The 18,920-nt window shown below is 42.1% G+C and overlaps 1 protein-coding gene across 1 annotated transcript in view; it reads left to right on the forward strand.

Moving 5' to 3' along the window:
* Positions 1–11,959, forward strand: part of HTR3B (5-hydroxytryptamine receptor 3B) — a 39,533-nt gene extending 27,574 nt beyond the window's left edge. Inside the window, exons 7-9 of the mRNA XM_066609352.1 lie at positions 5,320–5,530; positions 8,763–8,948; positions 11,694–11,959. Of these exons, the coding sequence (XP_066465449.1) occupies positions 5,320–5,530; positions 8,763–8,948; positions 11,694–11,959 (663 nt within the window). The remainder of the gene's footprint in view (positions 1–5,319; positions 5,531–8,762; positions 8,949–11,693) is intronic.
* Positions 11,960–18,920: the final 6,961 nt, after the last annotated feature.

An 18,920-nucleotide genomic window follows, 5' to 3' on the forward strand; every position in this document is an offset into this window, starting at 1 on the left:
AGCAAAGATATACTGCTGCTCCATTCACTTTAATTACAGCACCAGAGATTGTAGAAGTGCTTGAACTCAGCAATCTCCAGCACTGTCCAGTGCTTGAAGTAATGGAGTGTTAGCACACTAGCGCTACCTCCACTCTATTTACTCGTAGACCGGCCAGGCCACCGTTCTTGGGATTGGTGGGTGTACCAGTGTATGGCGCCCCACTGATCATAAAGGTGTCCCCTATCCTGTGGTTAGGAGATAACTTTATAACTTGTCACAACCCCTTTAAGAAAACATTACCGCTTTTTTCCCCCAAAGCAGTTCCACACCTTTCATCCTGGACAAACCATTTAAAGGTGTTTTCTGATATATTTAAGCATTGATGGCGGTAACCCAGATATAAAATAATGAATGCTTACCTCTCCACAGCTGCGCAGCTCCCCTGCTTGCTGCACTCTTGTCTTGTTTACAAGCACTGCAGTAGTCACGTGGGCTGTTAAGTACTGTACTGCAGCCAATAGGAGGCAAGATAAGAACGTCATCAGTGATGTCCCATAAACGTGCCTTGGAACTTCTACATTAGAAGCCCACATGACAGGTTTATGGGCTATCACCAAGTCTTTTCGCCTGGTGATGTCACCTATCAGATGCCATGGCGCTGGACCACCTGGTGAGTATATTGCTTTTATATAATTTCGGGCAAAAAACTATCTGGAAAAAATAATTTATAGAACCCCTTTAAGGAGTCTAGGAAAGCTGAAACAGAAGTGGCTGAAAGATGTAATAACTTTACAGAAGCGGTCGACTCATGACCTTGCTCATTACCTATCTCAATCATTTCAGCATCACGAAGCTGATATTCTCATCTTCATTTTATATGCACCAGTAATATCAATGGCAGCACATATGTGCCGAGAGTGACTGCAGCTGGTCACTACACTAACAATGAATTAAACATGGGCTTAGTAACTTTCATTGAAGCTTAAATGCCTTTTTTTCTGGAACATCATTTTACATCACACACAGAATAGATGAGCAGTACACAAAATGGCATGTAGGACAGTGGATCTTGCCACGACTATGATCATACTTTGTCTCCAAAACTTGCAGAATAGACTTTCTTTAGTAGAGCCAAGGGCATTACTGGGCGCCGGATAATACATTTTCTCCATTACATTATAATTAACCTGTGTGCCCCAGTCTTTCATGATAACTGATCTCCGAGCTGACACTCTTTTTCCTCCGCTTTGGCATGTCCAGAACTAACTACGACCCTGGCAAGACAAGATAACCACACAAAACACGGGGAGATGAATGGCCGGCATGGGACATAGCTCTCTCATGCAGCAGTGATTTCAGCTTTAATGGCAAAATCATTATCATTGCGACAATAGCTCACAAATGAGCAGAGGGTGAAATAAAGAGGAGGGGGGAGAATTATGTGCGGAATAAATGAGCGCTTCCGAAATTCATAGCATCATAAAGAGAACCTTATCAAATGAACCAGCAGAAGGTTAGACGAGCAGCAGAGCAATTAGGCTAACACCGTAGGGCCTCTATTTCATCTTCTGTGTGCTCATCATGTACAAATTCCCAATTAGATTTATTCCTTTCATTATCATCAATGGGAATTCAAAACAATAGTGTATACAGCAAATCCCCCCTTTAAAGGTACAGTTTTTCCATCGTGTATTGTTACTAGTAGGGGGAAAAAAATAAAACGGCGTAAATTAAAAACGAATCGTTTTTTTTTCTTTTATTCTTTTCCCTATTCACTTGTTAATGCGGACAGCTATTTGTAGTATGGTTTCATTTCCAGCCACATTCATATAAGAATGTGAAACGGAAAATAAATATGTTGCAGAATGTTACATTGACAACTTGTTGAATGTTTCCGGCAGACCGTGATGTGATGGGGCTGGTGCATTGGATGTGGCGCTTTAAAAGCAGATGCAGGATTAAGGGATTTGTGGTGGGATTGAGATTTCGGTGGAGGGTGTTTAGCAACTGGATGAAGGTGGAATTATTAAAACTAAAATCTATTTTATCTACCTTTATTGTGCTGATGGTTTCGTTGTCATCTATTATCAGGCATTTCAGGCTGGGGAGAGATTGGCTGTTCATGACTGGAAGGGTAGAGAAAACGCCGGTAAAGAACTGTCTTATTATAGACACTATTAGGAAAACTGCCCCAAAATATTAAAGGGGTTTTCCAGGAAAATACTATTGATAACCTATCATCTGGATAGGTCATCAATAGTTGATGATCGGCTGGGGTCCGTCGCTCGGGACCCCGACGATCAGCTGAGGTCAGCCGTGAGACATCCACCTCAAATTCACAGAGGTCAGAGTGGAAGCCTCTGCGCTGACCTACTTATAGTGGCCGGTGCTTGTAACTGCAGGCACCGCTCCCATTGATTTCAATAAGAGCTGTGCCTGCAGTTACAAGAGCCAGTCGCTACAAGGTGGTCGGCACGGAGGCTTCTGCTCCAACCTCTGTGTTATTGTGGTGCTGACAGCATGCGCCCACATAGCTGATTGGCTGGGGCCCTGAGCAATGGACCCCGGCCAATCAACTATTGATGACCTTTCCTGATGATAGGCCATCAATTGTATTTCCATGGAAAACCCCTTTAACATTTGGGGCAGGTTTCCTAATAGTGTCTAATATTAGACCGTGCAAATCTTGACCTAGCAGTCTTGAAATGCACCAGTCTATCTCAGTGACTTTGCTGAATGATAAATCTGTCAAAATTTAAGACTGTCTGGTCTAACTTTATGCCACCTATTGGTTAGCTTAGTTTACAACACAATTTGCCACAATTTTTGGTGCATGTTGTTAAATTTAAGCTACTTCTCTTTTTACACAAAGGGATGACTGATTATTAGATGAGTTGTAAAAAGTGTTTGAAAATGTCTAAAAACACCTAGTAGAGGTGTACACAAAGCATGTTTGATAGTTTTCTGGTGTGATTTGAGTAAATTTCAGTAAATCTGCCCTTGTGTATTTACACAGTGTAGACAGAGAATCAGTTACCACCATGCAACAAAGTTCTGGAGCCAGCAGAGTACACAATCTAAGGGCTCATGCCCACGGCCGGGTCGGATTCTGACTGTGAAATCTCCCAGCGGAATTGGACTTGGCGCCCCCCCAGAGACCCCATACTCACCTCTCCGGATCCGCTGCGTGCGTCTCGGCTGGCGAGCCGGCGCGCATACACAGTGAAGGGCATGACGCGCTGGTGCTCACTGTGACGCGGATTCTTGCGGTACTCCTGCTGTGCCCACTGCACGGAATATCGCACGATGGACGGCTTCTATTGACTCTAATAGAAGCCGTCCATGCTATTTTTCACACAGAATAGAACATGCTGCGATTCTCCCCCGCAAACGGAAAATCGCAGTTGATTTCCACTCGTGGGCAGGGAAGAATCTTTTAAGCTGGCATGTCTATGGACGGCCATTGCTGCAGATTTTGCGGCAGGCGTCGTGCCGCGAATTCCGCAATGATAATCTGTCCGTGTGCATTAGCTCTAAGGGTTACGTTACGCTGGATGACTGTCAGGCACAGAAGCGTCCGGCAGTCATTCTTACCACTAGGTATCACTTCTGTGCTATCACACAGGAGGGATATTCCATTAATGAATGGAGGCAAAGCGCTGGAGAGCTCTTTTAGCCACCCACCTCTATTCACTGCGAACAGGCAGTCACTCAAAAATGAATGACTGCCCATTTACAGTAAACGAGAACAGTGAGCTAAAATGAAGTGTCGGTATTGTGTTTACCGGGGCAAACTAGTGCTCAAAATCGCTCATTTGAGCAGTTTTTCAGCCAATAGTAAAACCACTCTACCATGCTATGGTAAAAAGAGGTCCTATAGATGGTTTCTGTTACATAAGCTGCCCATTAATATTAGATTAATGTTGGCCAAACCCACTGACTTCCTGAGACCAGGTGATCATATAATCTGTGTGAGGGTACTTCAACATTCCCACAATGGCAGATGTCAAGGAAAATATGGATCGGGCTGCTGATATTTAACATGCCTGATCCTTTTTTTTCTCAAGGGAGAAAAGCCAGAGCTGTTTGTCAATGACTTTCTCCTGTCTGCCTGTTCAGTACTTATGCACACTTGGCCGGTTCAGGAGCAATAGCTGTTGGTCCTATGAGCATTTGGCCGGCAGCTATCTGATGTGTATGTCCAAGGTTAGACATGGAGTCTGGCTTTTTTTTCACTGCTCACATGATCACTACTTTATCGCAATTCTCCATATTTAGACATTTAAAACTGTGTTGTACTAATACATATTTAGTATCTAGGAATGGAAACTATACTTTTGTTAGTGCTGTCCGATAGAGCAGGGCTGTTGGCATACATTAATATGCACCACCAGCACTCCCAGACCCCGGCAGACAAGAAAAGAAGATGGAAGACAGATGTTTTATTTTTAAATTATCTGATTTAAAAGAGAAAGGGAAGTGGGCCGGCGGGGGACTTCATGGCTCACTGTTGGAGTTCTATTTTTTAATGCCAATGATAATAACCAACATTTAATTTTCCTCTTGTAATAAGATAAATTGCTTTTGGGTTTTGTTGTGTTTCTTTATCTTTAATGAAGTATTAAACAAAAAGGTCTTCAGTGTAATCTTCTTTTTCAGAGTTCCATGTGTTGCCTTTATACGGTGGCAAATACAACACAATCGGTTCTGTCACTTTCATGTACTTTAAATCATACTTGCCAACTTTTGAGAAAGTGCATAAGGGAAATTCTGATGTGTGACTTTCTAAGCAGCGAGAAAAATTGTTTTCCTTATGCCCGACCCATTTATATAGGACACAGCCCAAACCTATAGCATTTGAATCACAAGTAGTGCAAATCATGACCAAAATGAATACAGATGTCAGATTACATCCCAACTACAGATCCAAGATTTCCTAAACCAATACAGACTACCTAGTTAAAAAAAAAAGTCGGAAAGTCAGGTGACATTTGCTGCCAATCAGGGACTGCAGTGTTCCGAACTCCTGGTGCCCAAGCTGTGAGTACTGATGCCAGGATAACTGGGAGGTGGTGTTGCAGCCTCTGATTGACTGCAGTGGTCATCTGACTTCTGGCCGATGCTAACAACGGGATCTTCACTGGAGGATTTCTCAGGAGGATTACGGCTTTTTTTTTTTGCATGCCTGGATATTTAGAAAAAAAATTATATTTGGACAACCCCTTTAAGTCAAAGAAATTAATCGGAACTAGGAACTCACTTTCGAAAGGCACCAGGTTGCCTATGTGCCATGTACAACCTTGTATTAATCTATTAACATCTAATTTTATTTTGCAGCTTGTTATCCGCCGCCGTCCGCTACTGTATATTGTAGGCATTCTTGTTCCCAGTATTCTACTTATGGTTGTGGACCTTATGAGCTTCTACCTGCCCCCCGACAGCGGAACTCGAATCATGTTTAAAACCAGCATTCTCGTTGGATACACAGTCTTCAGGGTTAACATGGCAGATGAACTACCAGCTACCGCCTTAAGTGTACCATTAATTGGTGAGTCCATCAAACCAGAACTAATAAAGTGGTAAACATCTCTACTTTCCAGTGATTATGCCAGGGTTTGACCCTTTTGTTGCCATTAGGATGCTGATCATTTTGCATCTCTGTTAGACAGGATAATTTTCATACTTTCAATATGCAGAAATAAAGCCTGAATTAAAAAATAAATAATGCTAAACCCCATCCATAAATATTTTATATTCAGAGAATAGATACTTGGAATATTGTTGAAATGCTGCTCAGCACTTTATATAAATAAGCACCTTCATGCAATTTTGAGTCAAAGTGGAATTTTCATAGAAAATACCTGAAATTCGTATTTTTGGCTAAAAGTGTGACCCATGTAGAACACCTCCTAAAAGTAAAAGTTCAAGTGTGCAGAGTTCAGGCATGCTACTTATGCCCATATCTTCACAAAAGTACCAGAATGCTAGAGGCCAGAAATCTGGTTTAAGTTGAATTTTTTAAAATATTAACAATAGACATGAGCGAACCTACTCGTTTCGAGTAATTACTCGATCGAGCACTGCGATTTTCGAGTACTTCTGTATTCGGGTGAAAAGATTCGGGGGGCACCGGGGGCGGGGGGAGGCGTGGTGAAGCGGGGGGGGGGGTAGCAGCGGGGAACAGGGGGGAACCCTCTCTCTCTCCCTCTCCCCCCCACTACCCGCTGCAACCCCCCACTCACCTACGGCGCCCCCCGAATCTTTTCGCCCGAGTACGGAAGTACTCGAAAATCGCGGCGCTCGGGCAAAAAAGGGGCGTGGCCGAGTAGGTTCGCTCATCTCTAATTAACAACCCACAAAACACAGGGATTACACGCCTTAAGAAGTAAGTGCACCCCTAAACCCTATATACTTCCTCAAGTGGACAACCTGATGATTACAGTTTTCTTGATGTGCTGTTAACAGCTATATCCTCCTGTGACAAGCAGGAATAAAAAAAAATGCAACTTACATTTCCACTCACTTCCAAGCAGAGGTTCACACATAAAACAATGTAAAAATAATAAATCAAGGTGTGCAAAATTCACATCTCCCACCAATTTTTACAAAAACAGCTTGGGCATCTAAAAATGACACCATGCAATATTTGACAATCACCGGCAAATGTGTTAAACATATATAGTGCACACCCCAGCTAGTATCCTTCAAAATGTACTTTTTTGAGAAAGTATTCAGCATGCTGTATATAAAAATACAACTTAATCATTTATAGCCACATCCACCTTCATACAACTTTGCATGAAACAGTTAGTTTTTAAGTCAAAATGGCACAAAAGATCCACTTTGCTAGTGCAATGCTTACTCAGCCGACCCCTTATGTACTCTGCAAAAACTGTAAGATGTAAGGAATTCATAATACCACGGATGTCTACATTCACTGGTACATGTATTAATGAAATGTTACAAGTGCAGGAAGGCGCAATCATTTCTAGCATGAAAATTAAATTGGTAATTGTCATGTACTGTGTATGTTTAGAAAATGCCATGCCCCTATACAGTCATAAATCCCTAAACCTAATCTGATAACTAATACTATTCTACCCCATCTGTTAGAAATGTATTAGACATTCCTCTCCAGTGATAACAGTCATTGCTGTGACTATACCCCTAAAGAACCAGTTGATGAGTTTTACGCTAGGGAGAATAGGGACAATGCAAAATGTGTAAACGTTTTTGATGTTTGTGCGTATGGTGTGAGAGTTTGATGCACTTTATTTGATGCTGCAATCTTGATGCTACTAGAAATGTAGGTTGTGGAGTTAATAAGAGGCCTAATGAGACTCTGATGAGTGTTTTGATGTGCAACTGCTCATCATCTCATGCCTGCTCTAGTCAGTGCTGACAATGTCATACCGCTTAGGGAAACGGTCTATGCACAAGGGCAGTGGAAGTGCCCAATCCTTAATGCATTCATGTATTTCCACGAACTGCATAATGCAGAGTTCTAAGAAAAGATGCTCCAGAATTCTTTTTTGATTGGGAATTCAAGTATTTACTAAAATACATTTCAAAAAAGGTATAATGAAGAAAGTTTGGTACCGTGTTAGCCAACAGAGCAAAATGTGATTGTTCCTAGTAAGAGAAACCAAGTAATTTTATAGATTAATGGCTAACAAAAATACATGATGTTAATGCAAGCTTTCGGACTTTTATTCTCAGTCCTTCATCAAGGCATTATGAAATCGATCCGAAGAGACATGCATATTTATACACACGTACTTATGACGAGGCATATACATGGATATGAATAATTTGGACTTAAAAAAATAGTCACTGGTAAGGGAGTGAAGTTTTTATGGTCCCTGAGTTAGTGAATCCAGAAATACAAACATCTTTTAGAAGTCACTGATAAGGGAGTGAAGGTTTTATGGTCACTGAGTAAAGGCCTATTTACACGGCCCGATGATCGCTCAAAGATTGCTCAAACAACAGTTTGAGTGACAGCTTTGAACGATCATTTTGCATAAACTATTAAGTAGCTACTCAGCTACTTAAGAGCAATTAAGTGTGAAAATGAAGCCTTAGCTGAAAGCAGTTAATAGCTGGAGGGCTCTTATCTACATTCAGATCCTTTGTTCTCCAGTGGGAAACAATGCTATCAGCACTACCCGTGGAGAACTGCTGATAAAGCTGAATGACGATTTTTAGGTTGGACTAAATTTAACGATCAGCTAGTAGTGCACGAAAAGCGCATGATGGCTGCGCGTTTAGACCCAATGATTATCACTAAAACTATTGCCTTTTAGCGATTTTTTAGCGATTATCGCTCCGTATAAATGGGCCTTTAGTGACTCCCAACACAGAAATGCAAACATCTGAAAGAAGTCACTGATAAGGGAGTGAAAGTTTTATGGTCCCTGTCAAAGAAGGTGACATTTTCTCTTTAAAGGGATTGTCTACTCTGTACATTTAACCTTTGTTTGAATGTCCCCCGATGAAAAGCTAGCCTTAAGTTGTCCTGCTGCTAGAACACTAGTGACTAGCTGTAATTTATGGATTTCATAGTTCTCATTGAAATTGATGGCTTATCCCTATAACACATAGCTTTAACAGATCCTCTAGAGTAAGAGACACTCTTACTCTGTAGCCCTTCTGGCTAATGAATGAGGGTCCTGAACCACTAAGCAATTGGGACAAGAAAAACCATATATAAAGTATGTTTATGTCAGAGAATTACTAGCTGGACATGTATGTACAAAAACATCTGTTTTGTTCTATAGGTGTGTTCTTTGTGGTATGCATGGCTCTCATGGTTCTCAGCCTTGGCAAATCTATTGTGGTGATAAGGTTTTTTTACATTGGCAAAGAAGTATCCGGAGATCTTCTAATATCTCGATGTCCAATGCTAACTAAGGGAAGACATTGTGATGAAAATAACTCAATGAGTTCAACCAATGATACAGCAGGTACAGTTATATATATTAGGGCATATGTGTGAGTGTTTCTACACTAGTTCTCTGGTCTAAAAAAGCTTAATAGGTATGCCCCATTGTGTTTTGGGGAATTACCAAATTGCTCTTCTGATGTCATAAGACTATATGATGGCATATAGTAACCTCCAGTACTTTTGAAACAGCAGATCACTAGAAACTACTCTGGGAGCATTTCCCAAATGAAAAACTTAAAGGTTGGGCCACTGCATTGCGATAGTATGCAAGGCTATCATACATTCAAAGGGTAGATATTTGGAGGGGTCTAAAATCTAAAGTTATTTCCTAATTTCAAGAGTCAGAAGGAAGACTGAGCTGTTTTTGTTTTGTTTTTTAGTTCAATACATTATACATCCCAAAGTATAAAGATTTTTGATAATTTCTTCTCAATTTTAGATTTTTAAAGGGTGTTTCCTTCTGGAGGGTACTGTAGAAAACATTGGTGATACTTTATCAGCAGTACTAAAAATAATAAGGCGAAGCATTTGAGGCAACCTCTGAAAATTGCAATAAAAATTAATCCAGAGGGATGATCCTCTCCAAGAAGATTGCCAGTATACATAGTATGTGATGGAATTAAAAATAGGTCACAGAAAATTAGGTCTGGATAAAGATTGGTCTTGTCAAAGCGGTAGTGTATTGGAGAGGTGTAGCTGTATATTATATTTGTATTAGTAATCACTTTCTAGAAGATATTCTTGGCAAATCATTCTTGGTGGATTCTTGGCAAATCTTAATATTGTACAGTTTTAAATCACTTCCTCTCAGCAAGTCATCATACCAAGAGAAGTTTAAAAGTTCCACCATCACAACCCTTCCTCAAAAGATGGTTGCTTTGGCGTTCGGCTGATCACTGTGACTCCGACTACGACTCTGAGCCAATGAGCTGATATCAGTAAGGAAATCTATGGGTAGCCATATCTTTTCTCTACAGAAATGTACAGGGTGGGTCCAAGGTATGGAGACACCAGAATAAATGGAAAACGGTGGCTGGGAATGCCATCCTGTGTGTGGCATGTTGTTAAGGGGAAGACGACAAATCTGTAAGGGGTGGTATCCAATGTAGCAGCCATTTTAAAAAAGCTCCATCTTGTAACCAAGTCTGTTAACCATATTTTTAATGGGAAGGGGCGCATATGACATGTGTGTGATAGAGAATTTGATGAGGAATCCAAATCTGTACCTTTATTCCTGCCAAAGTTATTATCAATTTTGTCCTTGCTACAAACATGGCTGTGAAATTAACACTTGAGGAGAAGACAGAGCTTGTGCTGATCTCTGGGAAGTGCAGTACCCAAATAATTGCAGCAGATTTGAATGGTTGGCAACCTAATAGACCACCCATCCGCCATGGCACAGCTAGCATATTGCTTGCCAAATTTGCCAAACAGGATTTTTATTGGACTTGCCAAAATGTGTACGTAGCAAAACTACCACAGATGAACAATAGCTGTCCTGGCATTCTTCTGCAAGAGCCCACATGATAGCACTCAGTGTCTGTCACAGGACAGCGGGGTGAGTTGAACCAACATCCTGCAGATACTGGCACCTGTACATGATCCGGTTGCTGCGTCATTTCATTGAAGATGATCCCGATTTCTGTGTTGAATTTGCAGAATAGGTGTCCTAGCAATTGCAAAGGGACTAGATGATACTATTCAGTGATAAAGCAAACTTCTATGTGAATGGGAAGGTGAACAAACAAAAGCTTTACTACTAGTCTGACACATGCCCACATTGGACAGATCCGTCTAAGATGGTTGGTACACAGAAAGTCTTGGTATGGTGTGGCATGTGGGCTACCAAGATAGTGGTCCCATTCTTCACCCTCCTATTGCCAAGTATCTGCAATTGTTATGGGACAAGGTATTCCTGTTACTGTGCAACGAAGATGGCACATTCCCAGTGTTCTTTCAGCAGGGTGATGCCCTGCCCTATTATAGACATGGCATCTGAAAGTTTCTGGATCAGCAGTTTCCGTGGAGGTGGATTGGTTGGCAGATTGGGCTGCATGACGCAGTGGAGTGGCCCCTGCTCTCACTGGACCTCATCCCCTTGGACTTCTACCTGTGGGGAGATGTCAAGTCGAGGGTTTATACAGTGAAAATTCAGAGTGTGTTGCACATGTGACATGTAACAGTGATCCTGGACACCTGTACAAGCATTTCTGTTGAGGTGATGCTCTCAGTGCATCATAAATGGGAGAAGATGATAGCCTTGATGATTCAAAACAACAGGGAGCACATCGAGCCTGTAGTGGATCATCATTGTGTTTCATGTCACACAAAAAATGTTAAGAACTTTGGAAGGAATAAAGGTACATGAGATTTAAACACAGATTTGGATTCCTCATCAAATTATCTATCAGTCACATAATACATGCACATCTTCCCATTTGAAGATATTGACTTGGTTTTAAGAAGGCAGATTTTAAAATGGCCACCATGTTGGACACCACCCCTATCAAATTTTCCCCCTTCCCCTTACCAACATGCCACACACAGGATGGCCTTCTGAACCACCATTTACCATTTATTTAGGTTTCTCCATGCTGTGGACCACCCTGCATTATTATGCAGCACTTGATCATATCAATGTGCCACCATGTAGTAAATGGTTACAAATAGTCCTCCAAAGTTGGACTCTCTTGTATGATGTCCATATGTCCTAATATTTACTTATAGGACAATTCTTTTAAGCAACATTTCTTTTGCATTCTAGAAAGCCTCTGTGGTATAGATGACGTGTTCCAGAGCACAGCACCTTCAGATGATCCATTGATGGAGCAGATTCTGCATGAGGTGACTTCAATCCGTTCCTATGTACAGGAGATGGAGTCAGAAGAAACATGGCATAACCAATGGCTTAGCCTGTGCTATAAATTAGACAGTCTTATGTTCAAAGCCTATCTGTTGATTTTTGCTACCTACGCAGCTACTCTTACATTTTTATGGTGGGCATGGAGCTCATACACTGTACCTTCATGAATAAAGTAATATTGTGTGCGCTGACATCATAATTAGACGTGCTACCTAAGAACACCTTCCTACAATTTACATACAGAACTGAACCCCATAAAAAGTTAAGTTACTTTGTAAATATAGTGAATTATTTATTATGGACTGATTACATGGAATGATTATCGTTCAAAAAAGATGCAGACATGGACAACAGGTGTCCAGACCATCCTCTGGGAAGGATAGAGAAACACTTCAGGCCAACATGCATAATCCCCAGTTCTGGGAGAAGGGATTCCAGCTTCCTTATGGAGAAGAACTGGTATCTACACTATAAGGACAAACGTATTTGGAAACTGCATGTTGTTCCGCAAATATGCAAATACTGAGTTCTTGAACAGTATGCTGGAAAGGACATGAGTAAAATAAAAAGCTGCTCATTTTGTAATACCAATTATTCATCCGATCGAGTGCTTGTGGGACGAACTGGAGCGACGGGTACAACACTGCCACCCACGCCCTTCCTCACAACAATCTCTTCTTACAGCCTTGCATGAGAAATGGCGAGCTATTCCTACCCAGATTTACAGAGAACATGTAGAAAGTATGCCAACGTGTTACCTCTGTAATACAAGCAAAATGAGGGTTGACATGTTACTAAATAGAATAATAAAGCACTTTTTTCTGAAAAACATGCAGTGTCCAAATACTTTTGTCCATTTAGTATATATGCAGCAGACCAGTAGAGATTGGCTGGCTGGCTGGATATCTAAGCAAGCCCCTGAAAATAAGCCCTACCTGCACTACATGAAAAAAGAAAAATTACTCACCCCGCAGGCAGCATCCCCGTCCCTCTCACTGCTCTCCAGGCGCTCCGGCAAGCTTCTGTGTTGGCTTCAGCGCTGAAACACCATTCTCTTCCTGACATCTGTTGAATACCCGGCCTCCAGGAAGAGAATGCTGTTATTGGCTCAGGACCGCAGCCTGAGCCAATCACAGCCAGCGCTTGATGAGCCAATCTCAGCCATTCAATGAATGACATAATTGAATGGCTGTTATTGGCTCATCAAGTGCCGGCTGTGATTGGCTGGGCCACAGTGCTCCTGAGCTAATCACTGCATTCTCTTCCTGGAGGCGAGGTATTCCACTCACGTTTACAGAAAGGGAATGGTGTTTCAACGCTGAAGCCAATGCGGAAGCCTACCGGAGCACCTGGAGAGCCAGGAGAGGGACAGGGACACCATCTGCGAGGTCAAGTGGGCCGGCTGCCACCTGCAAAACTAGAAGCAGCCAGCGAAACTGGAGGCGAAAGCCTGACTAGAAAAATTGGCGAAACTGGAAACCGGTGAAAGAAGAAGACAACAAAAGTAGTGGTTTGACTGTACTTAAGGCAGAGGACCCAGCTACTACAGCTAGATCACAGGAGAGTCCTGAGGAGAAATCTGCATCGTACGTTAGTGAAAGTGTGAAATTTGAGAGAGAACAGTACTTAGCCTGCCACATTGGTTTGCTTCAGTTCATCTATATAACCATGTTATGTTACTGTTGAATAAAGTTAATATGGCATATGGAAACAGGCGTGATGTGTTCCAGCGTGTGTCCATTTTACCAGCATGGTCAAAAGGCCCACAATATTCCAATCTTATGGAGTACCTGCAATGGAGAATTCTTCAAAAGAGTGAGAGTTGCATGAAGTGGCCAGTAATTGGTTGACTGAGGCTCTGACCACTCCCTTAGGTCTATTCCTACCTCCGAGGACCAAGGAGGGTTTTTCAGATGTCAGGAGAAGGAGGGATCAAATAAATTGAATTTCAATGCCTGATTCTTCTATTTTCCTGAACATAAGCTACCACTAGAGGTATCTGAGTGTTTATGAGTATGGGGAAGTTTGGAGAAATAGCTGTTAGCTTAACAAGCGTCCATGTGTAGGAGTCAGGAGAAATGACTGTCAGCTAATGACATTTATTGAAGGTATATGGACTTCTTAAATCTCTGTTCACATCTATATTGAAGGCTTTGTTACTAACATCCAACACAGATTTTGTAAATTTTGATAGCAGAAGTAGATGGATTCTAAGTCAGTGGAGTCCATCAAGAGCTTCTGGTCTTTGTCATCATAAAGATCCGTCACAGCATTGTGGCTTCTATTATAAATGGAAACCTAAACAAGATGTGAGCAGGGCCTAAAATCCAGGAAAGATCATTGCATGCTAAAAAACATTTTTGAATCATAAAATCTATTAATGCTTCACTTGGTGCAGTATAATCGTGGTTGTGACTGCGACATGGAACATTGTCTCATCTGTGTAGATTATAACCCTATTTTATATCGAAGAGCTGAAGCAGATCTGACTATTTTCCCTTGTCACATCCTATTGCTGTGAGTCTGGAATAAAACAGGAGACATGAGATTCGCTCTACAGATAAAATAAGACTCCACATTCATTGTCAAAATAAAGTACGGGAGGTCTCAGATCACTTAGATATTGTTCTTCAGAAAGGCTTCCTCTGATGCTGATGGTCTCACATACATAATTTAAATTATCCATGACGCTTATTAGATCAGTGAGCCGAATAAAATAAAGTTTAATGTTCAACACTGCATGGAGTGAGCACACTTCTTGATCTAATCACAAAGCTAACAAGGTACCAGAGCTTGGCTGAAAACTTGATACCTCTCTAGGGTCTGATTCAGTACAATTATCAACCCCAGGGAAAGGCAATCAATGGGGAGCAATTGTCTGCAGATTCATATTGTATTCTACATCACAATGTGTACATCTAATGTGTCCGTAACTTTGCTATGCATGGTGTCATTTACAGATGAAACAGTTTTTACACATTATCTTCATTTATTCTCCAAGTTGCAAATCTGCCCAGTTAGCGGTGAATTGTGAACCATGAAAGTCAGCTTGACTATGTCTAATGTAGGTGGTCAGGTGCTTGTATAGCTATAGTGAATGCAGAGTGGATGCCTGAATCCAGGTGCTTGAAGGAAAAAAAGGCCCTTTTGCCACGTAAATGGCACATGGTAGGTGGGGGGCCTCTTGCTGATTTCTAAACCAGGAATAGGTCTATACAGGAAAAAGGTATGTGGCGAGGTGAGTAGTAGCTATACTCTCTTGATAAGGAATTTAGGAAGCGCAAGGTATCGCATAGTGCTTCTTTATGGAGCCAAGGGGCTATGACGGGCGGTGTTCTAGTTGAGTGTGATGCGGAGTAAAGGCCGGGGTCAGGTATTATATTAAGGTCTCCACACATAATAAGCCCGCCACCTTGGACTTTGCATATTTCTTTATAGTTTTGATCAAGAAAGTAATTTGGGAGGAGTTGGGAGCAATAATATTGGCTTGGGTCAGTTGAGTATCATCTATTGAACCCGAAAGAATAATAAATCTCTCACCAGGGTCAACAAACATTTCAGAGAGGCTGAACTGAACTCTGTCTCTGAACACGATCAAAACCGTGGCATGTTTTTTATCTGCACATGCCAAGTATGTTGTCCAAAATTTTTTGTGGGTAAGTTCTGGATGAGAAGTTGCTTGAAAGTGTGTCTCCTGGAGGCATACTACTTCAGCATTGTTATGCAGTGCATCCCTCCATACCATGGATCTTTTAAAGGGGGAATTGAGTCTCAGGGAAAGAATCTTAAGTGCCATAACAATGAGTTATATGAGGATCGACCAAGTGGAATCTTGGAAAACTGCCTTTTAAGAGAAATAAATAAAATGAAAACATATAAACAGTAAAGAATAATGTAGGTCTATTGCGACTAATGGGCTGCCCATTTAAATATAGTCCCATCTGGTTGAAGACCTGCATAAACAGGAACATAGCAGTTTTAGCATGACTGAAAATCTACAAGTTATTGGGGGAAAAAGTTTGCCTGGTATTTGGAAGTTCTCCATTTCACATGTATGAAGGATCTCAACGGGCTGAAGATGAAGTGATCCACTCTTCAGGTATTATGTTAGATTTTCCCATTGGGTTTCCTGGCAGGCCATCAGGCACCACTTCATCAAAAGTTCAGTTACGTCTTTGGGAGTGTTGAGAATGTGGGTTCGGCCCTCTTTGTGGATTAGCAGCTTTGTAAGGATTATTTTTATTTATAAGGAATTTTTGCATGTCTTAAGGGGGACGTAACAGTGGCAAAGGCCTTCCAAGCCTGCATTGTAGAAAGAAGGAGGTCGCAAAGAGGTGGATGTTAGCGTATGGGCTTGGTAAGTTAGATATTTTACGTGCTGCATACAGCAGAGCTTCTTCAGTATGAAAGAAATGGATTCTTGCTACAAAATCCCCTGGGATGTTGTCTGCTAGGAATTTTGATTTTGAGAGTCTATGTGCTCTGTCAATGACAAGTTTCTGGGAAAAAGTTGCTAATAGTAGTGCTGTCATTATCTGGAGAGTTAATATTCTTGGGAATTCCACAAATTGTTATATTGTTCTGTCAGCTCCTGTCCTTCAGGTTCGGCATTTTGGTTTTTATGCTCGCCACCTCTTCTACCAAGGCATAATGGGCTTCAATTAGATTATTATGGGATTGCGTAATTTCACTCATTTTATTTTTAAAGTGATTGGTCCTATCACCCATTTCAGTTATTGAGGAATTGGGGTTGTCAGATAAGGAGTTAAAATCATTCTGTTTAGATCCTTTCAAAGCCACTATCATCTCTTTAATAAACCTCTCAGATGCTGGCTGGTCAGAAGAAGGAAGGCATTTTATAGGGTCTTTTAATTGTACAGGATCCTACGATATAGTAGAAACCTCTAGCCTGGGTTTTTGTTTCACAGGGCTTGTGGTGGGAGATATTTCAGTGTGCGGACCTACACATCCTGTGATCCCAGCATGGCTGGGCGCCATCTTGGAAATTCTGCAAGGGCTTAGTAATCAGAACTTCTTGCCTGCTCTTACCTGTTGGGGGTCTGAAGGGCTTTCAGGGTTGTATATGCAAAGCAGAGCAGACGAGCAGCTCAGTGGCGCTCTGCTGAGTGCTTATTCTTCACTTCCTCTGCTGGTGGAGTAAGAGGGAGAAGTGCTGCTGTGCCTGCTGTGGCTGGAGTCACACGCCAGGAAGAATTTAGTTAAGTGTGTGGGGAGCGCATTCACTGCTTTTCGCCTGGTCATGGAGACTTCTCCTGTGGATCAGTGGTACTCCGGTATGGTGAGTGACCCGCAGGTCTGCTTTATTTTGTCACTCGGAAAACTGCAGCTAGTGGAGCTCAAAGAGATGCATCCGTCTCGGCTGCTATCCAGGTCATGCCCCCGCCTCTTGTTGATTTCTCATTTGGGCCGAAGAGTTTCAGGTTTTGGCAGTCCTTGTCTACAAGCTAGTACTGAAGTACTTATGAAGGAAAATAAATTTTCAGTGTACCTGCAGAGGAATGGAAGCATGGGAGCCAAAGAAGAAGGAGGATCAGGAGTAAGTCAGCACCCATACTGCTTCGGAACCAGGACCAGTCTCTCACACAGGAAACAACGAAGAGATACAGCAAGAAATAACTTTGCCCACAAAGAACTGTATAGTAAGCACTAAGAATACTCTTGGATAGAAAAAGAAGAAGAAAAGGAGAGTGATGGTTGCGGGGGATTCTCTATTAGGAGGAACAGAGGCAGCTATCTGCAGACCTGACATTACCTCACGAGAGGTGTGCTGTCTTCCTGGTGCACAAATCAAAGATGTGTCTGATAGTCTATCAAAACCCTTCATTTTTAGAGACCACTTCTTATTCCTACTAATACATGTAGGGACAAATGAGAATGCAAAAAAGGACTTTGTAACCATCTGCAGAGACCTTGAAGAACTCGGCAAGAAAGTGAAGGAACAATACCGTAAAAGTTGGTTTGCGCACTTGTCATCACATTATAATTCTTTTGCATTTATTTGTTTATAAATAAATATTTCCTATTTGTGTAACTCCGTCTTCTGCACCATATCTGAACCTGCATTGTGATTCCACCACTCGCTACAAGCAACGCAGTAGAGAATGAAGTCCAGTACCCGACAGTACTCCTGCTGACAAGTTAAGCTTGCTTTGGCTATATGCACTCACAGGCACAGCAGCACAGCAACATAGACTACCACATGGCACTGTAAGGGTGCATTCACACGAACGTATATCGGCTCGGTTTTCACGCCGAGCCGATATACGTTGTCCTCGTGTGCAGAGGGGGATGGATGGAAGAGCCAGGGCCAGGAACTGAGCTCCCACCCCCTCTCTGCCTCCTCTCCGCCCCTCTGCAGTATTTGCAATGGGGAGAGGCGGGACGGGGGCGGGGCTAATTCCCAGACCTTAGCCCCGCCCCCGTCCTGCCTCCTCTCATTGCAAATAGTGCAGAGGGGTGGAGAGGAGGCAGAGAGGGGGCGGGAGCCTCAGTTACTGCTTCTGGCTCTTAGTGGTTATACCCCAGCAATCCCACTTTGCCTCTAGTTTTATTGGTTTCAAGTTTGGCCAATTGCTTTCAGATGGATTAACAATTAAACTAGAGTTTTGACTGTATTCCTCAATCCACAACACTGCCGACATCTGGTCTTTTCCCACCAGAGGCATCAGCCTTGCCTGGTACACTTTTAAAGTAACATGAACCTAATATAAAAAAATATGCAATCCCCCTTTCACATCCCCCATTCCCACTGCAGACGCCAGACTTGGTATTACAGGCAATGTTCTCATTGAAGTGAATGGATGCATTGCCTGTAATACCAAACATGGCCACTGCAGTGTGAATGGAGCTGTCTGCTTCTTGCAGAAATCGGGTCAGTGCTCGAGTGCAATGGCCAAGCAAACAGCTGATTGGTGGGGATGCTGAGCAACAGACCCCTTCTGATTTACAATTGATGACCTATTCTAAGGACATACCATCAATAGTTTACAACTGGATAACTTCTTCATTTTCTCTGAATGTTGCTATTACAAAGAAGATCTGTATGAGTAAGGGTCCTTTTACACAGACTAATTTTTGGTCCAATGTAAGGAGCATTGATTGACAAAA

The sequence above is a fragment of the Eleutherodactylus coqui genome, chromosome 6, assembly GCF_035609145.1.
Source record: "Eleutherodactylus coqui strain aEleCoq1 chromosome 6, aEleCoq1.hap1, whole genome shotgun sequence".
Classification (NCBI taxonomy): domain Eukaryota; kingdom Metazoa; phylum Chordata; class Amphibia; order Anura; family Eleutherodactylidae; genus Eleutherodactylus; species Eleutherodactylus coqui.